At 37.1% G+C, this 19238-nt stretch overlaps 1 protein-coding gene across 2 annotated transcripts in view; it reads left to right on the forward strand.

Moving 5' to 3' along the window:
- The window catches only part of ORC3 (origin recognition complex subunit 3), a 34606-nt gene that overhangs the window by 1369 nt on the left and 13999 nt on the right, over positions 1–19238 (forward strand). For both annotated transcript variants that reach the window (XM_017825409.1, XM_017825418.1), the window contains exons 2-13: positions 1386–1440; positions 3319–3416; positions 5935–6079; positions 7352–7456; positions 8227–8381; positions 9315–9448; positions 10498–10657; positions 11467–11580; positions 13403–13536; positions 13963–14026; positions 16961–17077; positions 17944–18023. In XM_017825409.1, coding sequence (XP_017680898.1) covers positions 1386–1440; positions 3319–3416; positions 5935–6079; positions 7352–7456; positions 8227–8381; positions 9315–9448; positions 10498–10657; positions 11467–11580; positions 13403–13536; positions 13963–14026; positions 16961–17077; positions 17944–18023 — 1361 coding nt within the window. The remainder of the gene's footprint in view (positions 1–1385; positions 1441–3318; positions 3417–5934; positions 6080–7351; positions 7457–8226; positions 8382–9314; positions 9449–10497; positions 10658–11466; positions 11581–13402; positions 13537–13962; positions 14027–16960; positions 17078–17943; positions 18024–19238) is intronic.

The raw sequence follows: 19238 nt of genomic DNA on the forward strand, positions 1-19238 counted from the left end.
AATCGTTCCAGAGTGTTTAGCACCTAGAATAACCATAACTTTTGTCCAGCTGGTTTTAAATGCTTCTTAATATATATGGTAAAATGGAAAGTATCTGAAGGCATCTCCAGTTTATAAGGCTGTTTTTCAGTGGAGGTCAATGTAATGTCTTACTTGTATAAGAAAGGAAATGTCTGAAGTCACGCAACAGAGTGGCGACTGTGATCAGAATTGAATATAACTCTGGTGTTTGATTTTCACTACATAATTCTTACACTAGTGGCTGAACTATCCTAGGTCGCGTTCAGTAATCCTTGCTTGTATTAGCATCTCCATTGAGAAATATAGGATTGAGTCAGTTTGTTTATTTTTAACACTTATGTGTTCCTTCCCCCTAGCTGTAGCATAAGAACCTTACAGTGAGAGTTTTAAGATTTCTGATATATAGGAAATCATTATAACTCTACAAAAGAGATGAGCTTCTGTAGAGAGGGTGAGGGAAGAAATTTCCAATTTTCNGGCCCCGGCAGATGAACCTCAGGATTAAAGGGTGGGCTCAGTTCAGTGCATGCTGTGTCTCACCTAAAAAATCCACTGCGCAGGCTCGAAGGGTTTATGACCTTTCCCAAATCTTCGCTCGCGAAGACTGGCCATTATTATTATATATGGTAAAATGGAAAGTATCTGAAGGCATCTCCAGTTTATAACTCTACAAAAGAGATGAGCTTCTGTAGAGAGGGTGAGGGAAGAAATTTCCAATTTTCTAGAGGAAAATGAAAAAAATCTCCTGGAATTCAAAACTTAATACTTTGTGATGAAAGAGGTCTAACTGGGAGATGCCTTCTATCTGGAGGAATTCCTTGGAACAGGGTTTTTTATCTGAACCCTTTTGAAACCATTTGTCATTCTGCTTCTAACTGTCTACTTCTTTGAGTTGGGATGCAGTTGTCCTCTAGCTTGGGCGTGTCATTTGTTTTTGTAACTTAGTAATACTCATTGCATTGTTCCGGATCACCTGTTCATCTCAGCCTCTTGCCTTTTGTTTTTAACTGAAACTGTGCTGATGTGTCCTCAGGGAATAATTACCTCTTAATTCCAAACCTGTTGGAGATTTTGAGACTTTTAAAGAATATGCTGCTGTTATAGTTGATGGCTAAATTGCAGAATGTTGTGGAAAGATGTAAAAGTTCCTCACAAGTGTGCTGGGATACTGCTTCCACTAGTGTTACAGCTTGAAACAGGAATATATAGGGACAATATGTAACTTGATATTCTTAAGAGGCTGGCAATTCAGTTCAAATTATTGGTTTAATGGAGCACTGAAATTAAAGGATAATAAAGTGGCCTCAGGAGCCAGTTAAAATGATGCTCATATTGAAGTCTGTATTTTTTTTGCTATTCTCTAGGGCTGCTTTGTTTTTAAACCAAGTGCCAAGAAGAGAAAATTGTCTCAGAGTACAGGTTAGTGCATTTTCATGTATGTTCCTGTGCTTGAGAAGGGTTAATCCTGGAAAGTTCATCACATCTAATTGAATTTGTATAATGAGTTCTATCATAGCTGCATGAGGTTTTCTGTTGCTTCTTGATTGCTGAAAACTCATTTCTTTGGAGGAACATAACCAAATTATTGGCTACTGTAAATGTGTTGTTTTTTTCATCTCCAGCAATCAAGACTGTATGGCTGTCATTGTCTTTGCACATTTTGTTACGAGAAAACTCCGTACAATGCTACCATAAATTGTTTACTAACTGATAAACAATTCATCTGAAGACTCTGACTGAATGAATCACTTTTAAGCTATGGGAGTCAGAAATTTATATCCCATCCATAAGTCCTATGTTCTGTGTAGTTTGCCTAAGTTTCTTGTAAAAGAAGAAAGAAAAGCCACTGGTGAAGATCCCATGGCTTCTGTATTTGCTGCATACATTTTCTCCAGATGTGTATTTAGGTGTGTTGTCATTTGAGGAAGACTGAACAGGACTGACTCTTATTGGAGCCACAAATAATGCTTCTTGAATAGTTGCTGATTGAGATTTGATTAGGAAACTTACAGTTCTTATTCCCAGGTTAAACTACTTTTAGCATCACCAGAGCTGTCAAAAGGTGTGACAATTTGTATGAAAAAGGTGGAGGGGAAATTAATAGGGCCAGATTTTTGTGGAAATCACCACAGGCTCTAATTCATTACCTACTGTAACATCTTCTTTAATATTAAACCCAAATTATTTTTACTGTGGAAGTTGTGACATCTGTAGCTCAGTGAATGAGAGACTGGGGAGTAGAATCCAATCTGTCATTGCAGGTCGTTGCAAGATAAATAAACCAATAACCATGCACTTAAACCACATTGAAATTTTGTCCCTTACTGGATATTACGTTTTCGTTTTTGCAAGCTTAGTAATATTTGGATAAACTACTAAACATGTTGTTCTAGTTAGCAAATGCTTTGAGGCAGGAAAATAAATTTGACTGAACTAAAAACGAGGGAGAGGTGAGCTAGTTTGGTTTCTCACAACATTTGGTTAGTGTTGTTCTAAAACAGTACTTTGATGTGCATCCATCCCATATGGAAACCCAATCCTGTGAAGTTTCAGTTGTGAAACTTCTGTTATCAATAGCTGATAATACTGTTACACTACACAAAAGGCCTTCTGAGCATATTTGCACCTATAGTTTGAGTTTTGGTTCTGTAAAAAAGTATATTATGCCTTGGTATGTTACCAATAATGTGGTGGCTAGATTTTCTTCAGCTAAAAACCTAAGATGTGTAATCAGAGTGGGTTATGTATTTTAAGTGATTTTTCTTAGGGATACAAATGAGGTGATAGTTCAGGGGAGACAATGAAAATGGAGGATTAGGGATGCTTCTTGTTCATCACTTATATTGCTGTTTTGGGTGATTTTAGTGCTTTGTGAGATTGTGCTTATCAACTGGTTCTTTTCTAGAGATCAAACCACTGCTGATAGTGAAGGAGGATTGAATATTTTATAGGTGAAAGAGACCCACAAAACTTTCTGAAGCAAGGAAAAGATTTTTTTTTTAATTTTGTTTAATTTTAATAATAAAGGCTGTTTGCTCTGATTTAGCTTTTAGCTCATATGGGACTGGAAGTCAGTTCTTTACTTTTTTGCCTGCCTACTTGGATAATATATTCTGCTTGTTCCCTCACTTATTCTACCAGATACCAGAAGTTAATTAATTGGTTAAGAGAAAAGTCATCTCCCCTGCATATATATGTATATTAAGAAGTTCGTTTCAGTTGTTTTATTCTCAAGAAAAAAAAATGTTTTGTTTTCATAAGCTTATTTGTGCTTTCCTTTGCTTTCTGTGTTTCTAGCTCATGATTTCGGAATCAGAAACGATGATTCAGAGGATACTGAGTTGCGGTTTGTTACTTGTCAGTCTTTATGGAATCAAATTAAGTCAGAAACGGAGGTGAGTCTTGTGCTTCGTACTAAAGCAGTGTTTTGCATTTATAACAATGCTACTTGCTTCTTTGTTTCTGGAGATCTTTTTTACATGCTTAAAAGGGCAGTTATTTAACGCAGAAATATTGACTGAGACTGAAATACTTGTCCAGAATATAAAATAGTAATAATAAATCCATTACTTACACATTACTTGTAACCGTAGAACTGCATGTTTTTGATGCTTCAACCTGCTGCTTCTAAGCTTCTCTTCTTACTAATTGTCCTTTTTACTAACTCCTGGCATACTGCTGTCTTCTGCCTTCAATTCAGTTAATGCTTGCCAGCCCTCTGAGGATTTTAGGCTGATCTTGACCTCAGTGTTACAGAGTTCATACACAGCAGTCCAGGGCTCACGGTGGATTTATGTGAATACAACTGCAGGGATGTCAAATACCGAATGACACAGCTGCAAATATAGTACGGACAGCGTGAACAGGCTTGTCTGATGGGGGACAGAGTTAATTTCATACTGCACTGTGGCCTCCTAATTGTTGTGTGTTACATGACATGCTGTTTTTGTGTCCATGTAACCAGCTGGCTTGCATTATGGTGTGACTAATTGCTTCCCTACAGCAGGGATTTCCTCCTCTATTGAGTGTCATGGATTCTGGGCAATTATTCCGTGTTCCTCTGCTTGCATTCGGGCTTTAGACATTATGAGAAATTTTTTCCCAAGGTTTGTTTTGGGATATGCAGTAGAAGCCAGATGGATGTAGCTTAAAATCTGGACCCTTGGGCTAAAACCATAAATTCCTGTAATTCTGTTCCTACTATTCCATGATCCAGCTCACTTGGACTACTCAGTAGCCTTTTCAAACCATGATTAGCCAGGCTAATTAGCCAGGTGTAAAGCAGTGCATCACAGTGCCAACCAAAGAGAACACACAGAAATTTGTGGAGGTGTATTTGGTATCTGTCTGACAACTGCTACAACTCGATGGGTTAACTACCATCGTTGGCAGCAATGGTGGCAGCTGAGCCAGAAACCACTTTGGCAGCTACATGGTGGATTATAGGGAAGCTGACTTTCTGTGGCTACTTCTGGCAGATCTTCTTTCTTGGATCTTCTTTCTTTGGCACAGTGTTGTCAAGACTTTTGAGACAAATCTCCTGCATGGCCAACAGTGGCTACAGGATTTTTTGGTTGACGAAGTGTTGGGTTTTTTCCTAGCGCTCTTCAAGGATTTCTCCCAGAGCAGCAGACACAGCCCATCATAGTGAAAGCATCCCTTAACCACTCACACAGAGCAGGAGTGAGAGGCACAGAGCCACTGTGCTTCCCATCTGGAAAATCATCATTGTTTCCTGCTCTAAGTCTCCTACCCTTGTTTTCTTTGAGGCTGTTAGGAGTTTGTCAAATACTTTTTCTGGTCTTACTCCTCCTGATGGAAGACAGTTCATCCTACACTGACAAATTCATAAGGACCTGTCTTAGAGTTTGAATTGCCCAAGGGAAGATTAACTGCAGTTACTTTTGCTGCTACACATAGAATTTTCTTCATCCAGCTTCTAGGGTATCTGTGATGCTTTTCCTAATAAGTTTTGAATTACCAACCTTTCATCCTAGTGTTGGCTGATGATGTTTTTTACACATTAGATTGCGTGGTAATTCACGTTGTAGGGGACATTATGAAGTCCCTTGTCTGAACTCCTGCTCAAAGCAGCATCATCTGTGAGGTCAGACCAGGTAGGTGAGGGCTTTATCTAGCTGAGATTTCATTTCTTATAAACTTTCAAACTCTGGTGTAGTAAACCTCATCTGTGGCAGAATACATGGGAAGGTTGTAGTTTGCTGGTTTGGACTTTTATTCTAGGGATTCTGGTAGTGTGCTAAGGGAGCCTCCCAGAATGTTCTCCAGAGTTTTTGCAAGGGTACTCCTACCTGATGATTTGTTGGCAGGCCCTGTGCTCGTGCTGGTCACTAGTATCTCCTTGAGGTGTTGAAAAATGAAAAGGATTTGACTTCCAGGTACTTTGTTGTGGAGCACTCTTGTTCTTTGTATGTCCGTCATGAACTGTGCTGTGATTGTGGCAGCACCATCTGTCCTCTGCTTCTCACAACATGAAAACCTGACAAAAGTACAGCAGGAACTGTCTGTTGTTTTTGGAAGGTGAATTTTGGAAGGCTTTTTTGTTTCAGTATTGCAAGGTATTCCAGTTTTGACTCCTGCTGTCAGAAATGGCCTTGCAAATGTTATTATGATAAATTTCATCAAGGGCTTTCAGGAATATTGTTTTCTGTGAGGCAAGGAATTCCAGTTGAACTATCAAGATCCAGGTTAGAAACAAAAAGTGCAGGGCTAAAATATGGTAATTTTAGCTTTAATGTGAAGATAATGGTTATCAGACCACACAAGAAATAGTCATGACCAAACCTGGTGTTTGTAGCAAAGACTGAAATTCCAGTTCATGTGACTTTTCCAGAGTGATATTCTCGTGTTTTCACATTTTTATAAATAAAATCTCTCTATTTATGTTTACAGAAAGTACAGGAAGACTTGAATAAGCAGTTGCTTGATAATCTGATGAATTTTTTGAGCCGGTTTCATTCTGAGTTTCAAGAGAAGACAGCAGAATGGACTTGTCGGATGAAGTTCAGAGAAATCCCCACTGCAGCTCTTGTCTTAGGTAATTTTTTTAAGTTATATTTTGTTGTGTACATCTGTTTAAAACTGACAGGGAGATCAAAGAAAATTACCTTGCTGACTCCCAGCAGTTACTGTGAGCAATATCAGCTTCAAAAATGTTAACAGAAGAGAGTGGACTGGGAGAAGGAAGCAAGATAAAACCTCTCTCCCTTTTGTCTATATGCACAATAGTCCAGTAAGTCAACACCTTCCTTAAAGTTTTTTTTTTAGGCAGGGGGTAGCACTGAGGCACCGGAGGTACTTTGATTCTGTCCCTGTTTCTGCCACCAGCATGCTTAAACATGACTTTACATAGCTTCTGTTTTTCTGATATATGTTCTTTCAGTGCATCTTTACGTGTAGGAAAGCAGTGTCTGTATCTTGGAAAAGGTACAGAGAATGAAGAAAATGGCTGTATACCATATTACTAAAGATAGTAAAGTTCTAAAGTCTGTCTTTTTTTTTTCTTTTTTTTCCCCCCCCTGCTTCTTTCTTTCAAAGGTTTTTAATTATAATCCTAAACCTGATTCTAAGTAAGTTAACTGCATTTTCAGTGGATCATTTTAGGGAACCTAAAATCAGGCCAATCCTTCAAACTTACCATGTGAGCACTAACAAAGAGAGGAAAGTACTCTGCTTTTATAGGCAGTAGAAAGTAAAAAGCTCCTGCTTGGGATATTTCTGTGAAAGAAGCTCTGAATTGCCTTCTGGAGGGGCTTGTTCTTATTTTTTCTTTTTTTTTGGTTGACTAAGGGTACTAATAAAGGCATTAAATACTAGGTAGTTCACAGTGAATTCAGGTGGAGATTGCTACTCATTCGTGGTAGTTTTCCTCTTTACCTAAGATGTGAGGATCCAGAACTTGGGCATATGCAGTATTCTTCTGCAGAAGGTGAGCTTAACTTCTTGTCTGCAGACAAGTGGATGGCTTATGAGGATATCAATAGCAGGGATGTTGGGAAACTAATCCTACTTCTTGCAGTTTTGCACTCTTGAGAAATCTTTCTTCTAAAAAAAAAAAAACCCAAAGTATATGAGGGGTCTTTGCAGTGATTCCTGTTTCTCTTAATCAGGGAAAATCAACATGTATGTCTAGTCTTGTGCTAGTTTTTCATCTTTCGTCATAGCTGATGCCATGCTTTCCATTCCTTCCTTAACTGTGTGAGGTATCTTCTGGTTTTTGTCTGCTATTCAGTTTATTATTCAGTCATTATGATCACAAATCACATGAAAAATGCCCTTCAAAATTTTTCTTTTTTTTTTTTTTTTCTAGGTGTAAACGTTACAGATCATGAGTTGACTTTCAAAAGTGTCTCAGACTTCCTTCAGAATAACATTACTCCTTATATAGCCTTGCTGGAAGCTAAAGATTGCCCAGGTAAATAATAGTTTTGCTGCTTGTTTGAATAAGGTATCAACTAACTAGAAATTTTGGCTTTTGCCCCCAAATGTAAGAAGAGTGGATGGAGGGATCCTGAAGACTTTCTAAAGATTTGATCGAACCCATGTCATCACAGCAGTAATGCCTACTGTATTTTAAGATGTGTCCAGTTCTTTTTAAATCAATGAAGATTGAAATACTACTTAGATGTAGCATAAATGTCAAGAACATGTTGCTTAGTGTATTGCACGTCGATACTGTAGGCTGGCTTTCTTCTTGTTTAACTGGACAGTGTATGTATGTATTCCACTTTTTAAATGCTTGCAGTCACATTATTACAGCAAGAGAATGGGTATAATAAAATTTTGTCCCACTCTCCTTGCTCCTTTTTTTATTTTTTAACTAAAAATAGTAAAAGTCATTTATGGCAGTATCCTCAGTTCTGTGGATTGGCTGCCTTAGTTATTTTTAGGTCACTGTAATGGCAGGTGGCTGGAGTTCAGGAAAGGTGGAAGACCAACATCTTAACCTGAATTGTTGCTATCTAGGCAAGTTAATTGGATAATTTTTATTGCATTGACAACATGCCTTAATGCTTTCTGGAGCAGGAGATGTGCATTCTGGAGAGAGAAGGAGACTAGTTAGAAATGTGAAAAATAGTTGGGGTAATATAAAAAATAATTGGGGTAATATTTTAGAGTATGGTTTGGGGAAGTGTTACTGAATAACCGAATGTCTTTACCCTGTGTCCAAAATTTTTTGTGAAGGCGTAAAAAATCTGATGCAGAAGCTGATGGGGCAGCTGATGAACTGCTATGTAGATGTGGACTCACTGGAAGATGAGGACTATGTGCAGGTTTCCCAGAATAGAATACGTTGTTCAATGTCTTCTCTTATCAAATGGTATGAGAGTGTAACAAAGGTATGTTGTTTGGGTTTTTTTTTAGTCACCAGTTGATGAAAATTCCTGACCTTTAGATGTGTTTAAAACAAGAATTTAATAACTCAAATTTCTGTGAGAAAATGCCAAAGGTTAACTTTTAATTTAACACTAAAAAAACCTTGAGATTAACGTGATTTGAATATAATATGTAACACATATAACGAATGTGGAGTTAGTTACTGTTAACGTATGAATGTCAGAATTCTGAAACACAAGCAAAAAGTACTGTTTTATCATATGTTTAATTGGGAACTAGAAGCTTAAAATTCAGTATCAGCTTCATGCCAGATGCTTTTCTCCCAGGAGTGCTGAGATGTTTTGTTTATTAAAACAAAACTTGATGGAAGAAAAGCCATCCAGGGGAAAGGTACTGTATTACTGCTAATGAACCATGATGTCATCTGCAGCCTAGAGTACGTTGGCAAGCAGTAAGAAAATAACCTTCAAAATGTTTATGTATCTTTATTAGCTAAAGCTAATAAAGTTTTATACTTTGTTTCTGTCATGAATACAGTTAGGACTGATTTTCTGATGACTTCATCAGAGCAGTGTGATAAACAAAAGTGTAATGAGTATATGCTCTTTTTGTTACTGGGTAGAGATATAGGAAATAAGTAATGTCTCTGTACACAACTCAAATCTCCTCCCTCAATCCCAACAGAACTTCACCAGTTCTGTCTCACAGAGCTATTCTTGTCTTTGTTGGAATGTGTGCTTAAAATCTGTTTATTCTTTGTGCTTCATGCTGTGCCAAACAGAAGGATGAAAAATGGCAGTTCTAGATGCTAATAATAAATGCAGCTGACAAAAAGTTCAGTCACGTCATTTGGAGTAATGTATAATCATAGATAGGATTCAGTCTTTTTATTTTACTGTCTTCTCTTTGTTAATGTTTGATGAATGGCTTTAAAGAAAACGGATTCTGAAGCTCCAAGCAAAAAAAGAACTACTTCTGCACACTGGCAGTCTCCTCCAGTTGTAGTCATATTCAAAGACATGGAAAGTTTCACCACAAAAGTACTTCAAGACTTCATAGTCATCTGCAGGTAATGTGACTTGAAGTTTAGTTACTCCAGTGTACCCATTTTATGTTTGCAGCTGTTTTGAAATGTGACAGTGAGGTCAGTGTAGCATTGGAATCAAATATTAGTGTTGCTTCTTTGCAGCAGTGATTGAGCAAAAACATATTTGCTAGGTTTTGGGGATAAATTACCCTAAAGCTAACTTGAGACTCTGAATCAGAGTGCCTAAGGACCAGGTTGAGACACAGGGTGGCTGATTTAATTTTTCACATAGGAGGATTTTTTGGGACTAGTTGTTGTAGAATTTGTGAATGTGAAACTAATTTTTTAAGATGCCTAGATCTTTCTTTTGTGGGCTTTTAAATTTGTTTTCTAAGTATATTTTTGTGTGACTACTGATTTAATGGTGATTAAAGGTCACTAGCTTACCAATAGGAGTGTATGTAAAACTTATACAGTTGGTCAGGATCTGTAATCAGCAGCTGACTACTTCAGGTGCTCCTGTACTTCTGTTCTTCCTTAACCTGTCTTCCTTAATATCATCTCGTGCGTGCTAATCAAAAACTCATGCTGTTCTCCAAAAAGAGCACCTTCCACTTAGTCCCCAGGTTGAAACTACAGTTGCATCAGAACTGGGGCTGCAGTTGTACGATTAATTCAGGGGCAGCATGTGCACCTGACATTACCTCTAAACAAGGCCCAGGCAATTTCTCTTGCTGAGGGACCAACAATAAAAATAGTTTTCTACTTTGGATCTGGCAGATGGATTCTCAAGGGAACATTTTGAAAAGTAAAATCAGAAGTGCACAATTATGTGGAAATCAGTAGGGTGTAAGGCAGTGAAAAATTAGGTTTTAATTGTTTTTTAAGTGTTGTATTTTCTTTTGCTTTTTGTGGCAAGGATAAATACCTAATTATGAGTGTATGGAATGTAGATTAAATGAAACAAATCTTTTAACTTACCCCTTTCTGCATCTAAGCTCAGTGCTGTAGTAAGAACAAAATGCATTTGTTTCATGAGTTTCTATAATGTAACTATTATGGTTTTTTTTCTCCCTTCCATCATTATCTAGTCAGCATATCCATGAATTACCTCTAGTGCTGATTTTTGGAATCGCTACATCACCGATGATTATCCACAGATTACTTCCTCACTCTGTTTCCTCTCTGCTGTGCATAGAGCTTTTCCAGTCCCTTTCCTGTAAGGACCACCTGTCTACTATAATTGACAAGGTAATTCCCTTTATAAATAGAAGGAAAGTGTGTGTATTGCAGCACAGTCTACATGTCTGGCCTTTAAAGGTAGGTTGGTCTGAAGGTTTTGAAAAGGAATCTGTCCCTGAGAGCTGTGGATTTTGGATATTTCTACTCGCAGCTGCAGAGTAGCTTAATACTGAGAGCTCCCTTCTCACGCTGAGAAACACACCTGCTTTCATCTTTCATTTGCATTGACATCTGTGCATATATACTTGGGAAATTACACTTTCACATTCACACCTCTTCATTAAAGTAGCGCTTTGATTTTGAGTTTTACTTTGTTCCAGAAAAAGATGGCTTTTAAGTTAGAAAAATAACAGTTCGGCCTGAGTTTTGCCACCTCTCAAACATTAACTGAGTCATCCAAATGTTCAAGCCATGTTATGCCTGGGGATTCTTGGTACATCGCTTTGTGCAGAATTTCCAAAATCGTTGTTACACGTGCTGAAAGTAGTAGCATCTCTGTTTATTACAGCAGTCTCTGTTCTGTTTGCAGTTTTACAATAAATACAAAACCAGTGTTAAGCAAAAAACTAAATTCAAATATTGCATTAGTAAAAGGTACTTACAAAAATGGGGTAAAATAATAAACTGAAAATCAATCTTTGCGTGGATATTTTAGTAGAAATACTGTTTTTAGAAGCTGGCAGTGTATTTAGTATCTGATTTAGTTGAATGCTAACACATACTGAGAGTTGTATCAAATTGTATATATATGTTTTACTTATTTTAATTCAGGAGAAAATTTCTACTATGGCTACTTTTTCTTTTTGTCTCTCTTTCAGCTGCTTCTGACAGCCCAGTTTCCCTTTAAACTGGGTGAAAAAGTTCTTCAGGTTCTCATCAACATATTCTTGTACCATGATTTTTCTGTCCAGAATTTTATCAAAGGATTTCAGGTACGCAGTGGTAACAACAATTCAAATTATGGTTGTGAAAACAAAGGGTAATTACTAGGCACTGAAAGATTTCTTAGGACATAATATTGCTGAATTGTATGCAAAAATGTCCTTTGGAAACAGGTTGGGTCTATGAACAGATGCATGTTTTAAAACCTTAACTGATAAGGGTTTTAGAGAAAACTTGTAGGGCAGGTATGAAGAAGCAAAAGAAGTAAAAGTTTACTCTGCCACAAAACCCCCAATATTTTACGATTACATTTAAAAGGGTGACCTGCCTTAGTGGGTAGAAAGAGCTGTGTTTTGCTATAGATTAACTTCTAGCTTTCTAACACCCCTGGCAAAACTCTCTGTCTCTGATTTTCTGTACCAGGTCCTTGGACTCTGGTTTGTCTTGGTGTGAATAGGCTACAGCAGTGTCTCTTCCCCTCTTGAACTCTTCTGGTGTAGTTTCTGGATGCACACTTGTTACCTTTTCAGGGGAATAGTAGCTACAGGGTCACTTACTTTGTGCCTCAAATTAGGTAATGCTTGTGCTCCAAGCAGCTGTGCATCAGTGCGGAGTAACATTTACCCTCTCTCGGGAGACAAAGTGGAGGAGTTCAAGGTTTCTAAAAATAGTCTGTACAGAGCACAATAATTAAATTTTTGTTGGCTTGTGTAGATCTTCATATCTAGATGTATTTCTGTGTTTGAGTCGCCTTTTGTGGATTTTGTAGCTTTTGTGGATTGCAGAGAAGGGTTCTCTGAAGAATTTGTAGCCCCTGTAATCTGTTTTAATACAGGTTTGTGAAATTGTTTCTTTCTTGCCTAGTTCCATGTGTGACCCTGTTAGTAGAACATGCCCTTTTAATGTCATATACCTTTAGAGTTTCATGGATTCTTTGCTATCTAAGATTCAATGATTACATGTGGCCAGAAGAAATATCCTAGCTGTAGTACCACTTCCTGCAGACAGATCTGTGTGGGCTTTCATAGGTTTCAACTCCTCTAATTTGAAAGAGTCATCAAAATCTAACAATTCTCCATTGGCCTGATATGAAAGTGCGAATTCTAGCCCTGACAACATATGGCTATGTCCTTGTGTGTTAAAAGTATTCAGTGATGAAGCAATTTCAGATCAGATTTTCTAAGTAATAAATGGAAGGGATCACAATCATCTCATTATGTCTAAGCATGTTGTTAACTTTTCTGATAGGAAGTATCTTTCCTCTTTGACAGTTTTTATGTTTTAAAAGTTTTTAGTGAGGTGGTCTGTTTGATCAGGGTTTGTTTGGTTTTTAAGAATAGATGTGATGAGCATGTGCTATTGTTCTGCAAGGCCCTGATGCTGCAAACATTTAATTCGGGTGAAATCGATAATAAAGTGCATTTGTATGTATGCATAGACAGAGCTTAACAGTGTATTTTTGTGTACATGAAACAGAAATTGGCTTGTGTACAGCAGTTGCTCTTCATATCTCTAAATGCAACCTTGAATATTTGTAAGCATTGGAGCTGAAATATAACCTAAAGAATGCAGTAATTCACATAAGTGACTATAAGATGTTTGACAAGCTATAGTTACTACATAAGAGAGGGAAATAAGAGATACTGAAAATGAACAGCGCATACAGCAAAGAAGGTAATTATGTGATTGTATAATCAGTGCCCTTTAGTGACTTACGGAATCTTTATGAATTGTAATGAATTTTTTTTAGAGAGTACCATTACTGCCATTGTAGTATATGCATTGTAGTAATAAGAAAGCATTAAAAAGTAGATAGATATAGCAGGGAGGATGGATTTTATTATCATCTCTATTTCTTGCTTTGTTTTTCAGCTCTGTATTGTGGAGCACTTCTATTCCCAGCCTCTTAGTGTACTGTGTTGCCAACTGGTAGATCTTCAGAAGAGAGTTCATTCTTTATCTCATGATCAGTGTGAAAACATTCGGAGACTGCCCTCTTTTAGAAGGTAAAAGGGAAAATAAATTTTTTGGACAGTCATTTATTGAGTCAGCTTTAAAAAAGAATAAAAGAGCAAAGGCGAATTCATCAAACGGGGGACGGGAATCCTTAATCTAGTCAAGAGAGTACAGCTTCTGTGATGTGTAATCACTTGAATTTTTTTTCCCTTCTTGTTCTCAATACAGAAACAAGCTACTGTGACAACTAACCATAAATCACTTTTGAACTTGTTAAGCTGATTTGGAGCATAATCTCCAGGGTTTTGGAGTAGCCTTTCAACTTGTTGGATTTGACTGTCCTTTTTCAAGGACAGCCCAAAGGACATTTCTTTCCAAAATAAATCTTTGTAGCAGTGTAAACATTTTAATTTTTTTTAACCTTAGAATCTTTCTTTACTTCATAATTTTATGTTGTTTTTCTTTCTTACCATCAGGTACGTGGAAGAGCAGGAGTCAGGGAAACAGGTTGCACTACTGACAACAGACAACTTCTTAAAGGTAAAATTTTAAGAATGTCTTTGGAGAACAAAGATAACTTGCCCAAGGTATTAGTTTGCGGAGCATAATAAAATACAAGACCAAGATGTATAGTCCTATATAGTGTCTTTCATACAGGACATACTGTACTTCATGTCCAGTAATGAAGAATTAGAATTGTCAGGTCAAAATTTCAAATCTCTAGGGTTGCCAGGTCAGCCTTTGTACAAGGCTGCACAACTTCCTTGCATCAACTTTTAGTTATGTCTGGAAATATAACTGCTTAAAAGGAAGGTTACAAGGTTTATTTATGGCCAAGTCTTTTCATGTTTACTCAGACTGACTTTCTTGGAAGTTCTGTTAAGTGTTTGGAGAATGTGTAAGTAATCTCGAAGGTTATTTCATAAGCTCTTAATCCTTCATACCCTCTGTGTAGTTTCTGATTGAACTCAGTAGGGCAGAGTCTGTGTCCCAAGGCACACATTCACACTAGGTCTCATACAGGATGAAAACTTCAATTTGTTACATGTTTATCTGAAGTTTTGTCAAGTGATTGAAGTCAGAGTACTGCTATTGTGAGTCCTTTAGGGATTCACCAACAAAAATCTGTTGGTTATTTTCATCATCCGAACCACTCCCAGTAAAAGCATTGTTAAAGGTAAAGGGTTTCTCCTAACTCTTCGTATCAAGTCTAACTAACCTGTCAGGCAAATGGTACTATAGGGAGAGAGTAATTAATTTGTCCTTGCAGAGCTTCCTGGACTGTAAGGCTTTTTCAGGTGTGAAGAACAATGGTAATGTCTGGAAGAGAGGTTAGTAGCAGGCAAGTTTGCAAGTGTAATTATGGTAGTCAAGGCGAGACATGATTTTATAATCTTCGTTGGCAAAAATAGCCTAAGCTACTGTTGTTCCCCTGCTGTTTATTCACACCTACTTTGAAAGTTTAAGACTCATCAGCTTAAACTTTCTTTGTTTTAAACCTTATATGTTTAATAATATACCCCTTATTTCACAAGCTTCACCCTGTAATTTTGGGAAGGAAGCCGGAATTCTTGCACCTAGATGCATAAGATCCTTATCACAAATTCTAATTGAAGACACTTGTTCTAATCTCTACAGTAGGAGTAGGACCATTATTGCCTGGGCACGCTGGCAGTGTAGTCTGCCTGAGAGGAAAAGTCCTGCTGCTGCAGTGATGTGGTGCTGTTATATTTTGTATATCATGCTAATCTACAGTATCATTCTAAACCTAGGAAACACTTTCAGAGTCGTTGTGGTACTTTTTCATATAAATTTACTGTTCATATTTCAGGACCAGGTAAACTTGGTCTTCAAGCTTAGCCCCTAAATCTGCAATACCCTTTATCAGCTGCATTTATATTCCATGTTGTTGCCACTTTTTTTAATAACTAAAGGAAGAGTTTCACCTACTTAAAATAATCAGTTTTAAAAGCAGTTTTACATCGTGATTTTTAACAAATCTATCTGAAAGTTTTCATGGCAAATTTAATTTGAAAATATGTAAAAGTGGTGATCTATATCTGTTATCTACATTTATGGAAATAACATTGCATAGTCTTCTAATAAGGTTTCTAAAACAGTGTATGCCTTTTCACTTCATTATTTGGCAAAATACATTGCTATTTATTTATATTAACTACATCAGTCTTGAGCTAAGAAACAAGATGAGGCAAATCTAGATGGGTTAATAATGCTCTGGGTTTGGGGAAATAAGATTGATGTAGCAGCATTAAAGAGAACTTTTTTCTTTTATCGCTTTTTTTGTGGTGGGGATAATTTTTTTCTTAATGATCCTACTTAGAATTAAAGTACAAACTTCTGAGTGTCTACCCTAAGGTCTTGGAAGTCATTTAAACAGTTGTTATATCAGTGACCTTACATTTCAATATGTAAAAAGTCTGTGGGGAGGAATATCATTAATATTTTTCAACACCAGAAAGCTTTATAGCACCAAGTGTCTTTGTGGTATTCAGTCTCAGCAGGATGATGCCTTTTCTTTCTGTAGGTTAGTACTTCCTTATATTGCTTGCAGACAAGGATTTGCTTTTCTCTTCTCTTTGATACTTCTTGTTTCAGTTTAACTTTAGGAAACTTTAGTGGCTTGTTTTATTTTTCTCTGTCTGTTTGGAATAGGTTGCTCAGAGTTGAGCAAAATAGCAATAAAATATGTAGAGAATCCCGTGGTTTTTTCCTCTTTTTCCTTGACAGAGGACAGGAGAGAGATGATCTTTTGATCCACAAACTTAAATGTAATGAGACCAAAGTACTTTAGTACAGTTACCATAACTTTTGAGTGGGCCTTTCCCGAAGTGCTTCCATGAGAGGCCAGTGATAGTGAGAACCCATCCAGCAGAAGTCAATAATTTCTTTTTCCTAATATGTGATTTTTTTTTTCTGCAGTTCTCAACCCATGAATACACAAAAGTCAAATTAAGAACACATAGGAGCAGCAACTGAATATTTCTTTATTTTCTGTGAACTGTTTTTTTATGTATACCTAACTAATAAAAACAGCAACCACCCATGATATAAGAAATAAATTTTTAAATGCATTTGTAATATAAAAATGCAAATTTTCAAGTAAACTTAGCTATGTAACTTCTTTTTGCCTATTAAAGGAATAGTGTATAGTCTCATTATTGTGAGATAACGTACCAAATCTAAAGGCCTAACTCTAGGTGAAAATGGTAAAATAATAATTGTAATCAATAACAAATCTTTACTGAGCTGGAGGAAGAAAGTACAGTTAACATTACACCATGTAAATGCAGTGAACTATTGAACTGAGCTCTTTTGCTCAGTATCTTAATTTAATATTGGTGATTTTAATTATAGCACACTACACTGTCAAAACTTCAGAGTCATTTTAAGTGCTTTATAAGAGTTTTTAATGGATGTCAGAATGACTTAAAAAAATTTATTCTGTCACTGTAGGAAGAAATACAGAAATTGCTGGAGGACTTACATGTTTACCACGAAAATTATGTTTCAATTCTGAGATGTCTTCATGTTTTCACATCTTCTCTTCCAAAGTATCCTTTGGGCAAGCAGGTGATGTACTGTTACATATGGGGTTTGTTGCGTTTTTTCTCTAAGTATGATGTCTGAATAAATATTTACTCTTTCTCTTTGTTTACTAATGTGCTGTTTTGCCCTCTGCTTCTTAGAATGGAGACAGATGCTTTCTTGCAGGGGGCAGCAGTGGTTTCTTTCCGGGCATAGGTGATACCTTGTCAGTCCACAGGAAGGAGTTTCCAGGAGGATGCAGATGCACAAATCAGCAAAAGAATCCACACATTGACTTTCCCATGTCTGGGACATCTATATGCATTGCAGAGAATGTATACTCTTCTACCACCTATTAGATCACTAGTCAAATTCTGATGAAGAGACTGAGTTTTTAGCAACCTTCTGTACAGGAAAAAACGATAGTTAAGGAACAGTGATAATTGCTTTTAATAACCTATTTCTCTATTGTGATTAATCCACCTTCTCGTGCTCAGCAACTTCTTCCAGTAGAAGAGCAGTATACTCTGTGCATGTGCACTTGTCTCTCAGTTCTCCAGGTATTACATACTTAATTAGAGTCTGTCACTAACTGCAAATGCAGCATGAACTGTACCAGTATTTGAGAATAACAGGACATTTTAGCTTGGGCATTTGGTTGGAGTTCTTCTCTGTTTACTGCAGTTATCTTCATCTGAATATTAGTTGTTTGAAACCTGGTGCAGAACAACACACTCTCCAGCAACACTAGAAGCTTAGTTCTGGAAGATACTCTCGGTTCTTTTGCAGTCATTCTGCATCTTTGGGAAACAAGCTCCAAAAGAATTGCATATTACTTAGAACAGCTTGTTGTAAGATCTCTGCACTGCTTTGTAAAACATTTTATCCTTTCTTCACCTTCTGCATAACAGATTAGGGAGCTGCACTGTGCATGTTTGGAAAACCAAGTGTGGGAGACAGAGGAGTATGAGTCATCTCTTCAGCTAGCAAGGTGATTTCCCCCCCACCCCCATTGTGTTTTAATACCACTGTACACATGGAGAGTATCAATCATCAGTTATTTTGGAACTTAAAACTGAGGATATTACATATTTACAGCTAGCTTTAGGATTGTTTGCAAATATAAATGACTGCTGTTTTCATTTTGGTTTTCTACTGATTTCTGCGAAATTCAGCCAGGTTCTAATATCTCATATACCTCAAGTAATTATGCTGAAACCACTGAGATTATTTTGTGTGAATGAGAACGCGATTTGGGTTTTGTCTTTTAAAGTATGATTGTGTTAGATGTTATCAATCAAATTATTAGTGTTAGTTGGCTTAAATGTTAATCTGTTGTGAAAATTAGAATCTGTTCCAAATGAACAGTAGCTGAGACCTTTCTTTTTTTATTTTACTGCTTTCCCTCTGTTCCTCTTTTGTCTAATAGTTTGTATAGGGACTGGGTTAATTTTTTGTGTTATTGTAAGAGTAGGACTTTAGGAGAGCCTCCACTGGTGTTGCCTGCCAATTTTCTTAATAGAAAACATTTCAATTGCAGTGTTACAGCTACAGACTTTTAAATGTGCTTTAAACAGACACGTAGCAGGTGTCCTGATAATTGCATTCATTCAAATAATACATCGGTTCTGTCGCACGGGAGCCAACACGACACCATTGCCATAACTGCCTCTTCTAGAGACTCTGAGCTGGTGAGGTTTGATGTGTTACACTGTAAAACTGAATAGAAAAAACATGTCAGTGGTGGGTGAAGAATAACTTTCTGGGCTCATATACACAAGGAAATATATGCTTCAGACTGTACCTTTGCTGTACTGAGTGGTTCTTACACATAGCCACTGCTCTGTGTTCTTCACTCTCATCCCTTTGAAAGGATTACGTGCTTGATTTGTCAGTTCTGCAATCTGTCCCTCTAATTCCTTCTCTGACTCTCCTGAATCTTGACAGCACTCAGTCACCTATCAACTCTTGCCCACAAATGTGTCATTCTGCTTTCCTGTATTGTCTGTCTGTAATCTCTTAATAACACTTGGCCATTTTCCCCTCCTTTTTCTTCTCCTATGTTTAATTTGCTTTCATCCTCTCTGAATTCATCTGTCTCCTATCTCAAAGCGGATGCTGCCATCAGATTCTGGCTTGCTCCCCTTTTATTCTTATCTGTTCATCTCCCTCCTGTTGTTCTTCTGGTCCTGGCTCCCACTGTGGG

This window comes from Lepidothrix coronata, unplaced genomic scaffold, assembly GCF_001604755.1.
Source record: "Lepidothrix coronata isolate B3197 unplaced genomic scaffold, Lepidothrix_coronata-1.0 Scaffold4, whole genome shotgun sequence".
NCBI lineage: Eukaryota > Metazoa > Chordata > Aves > Passeriformes > Pipridae > Lepidothrix > Lepidothrix coronata.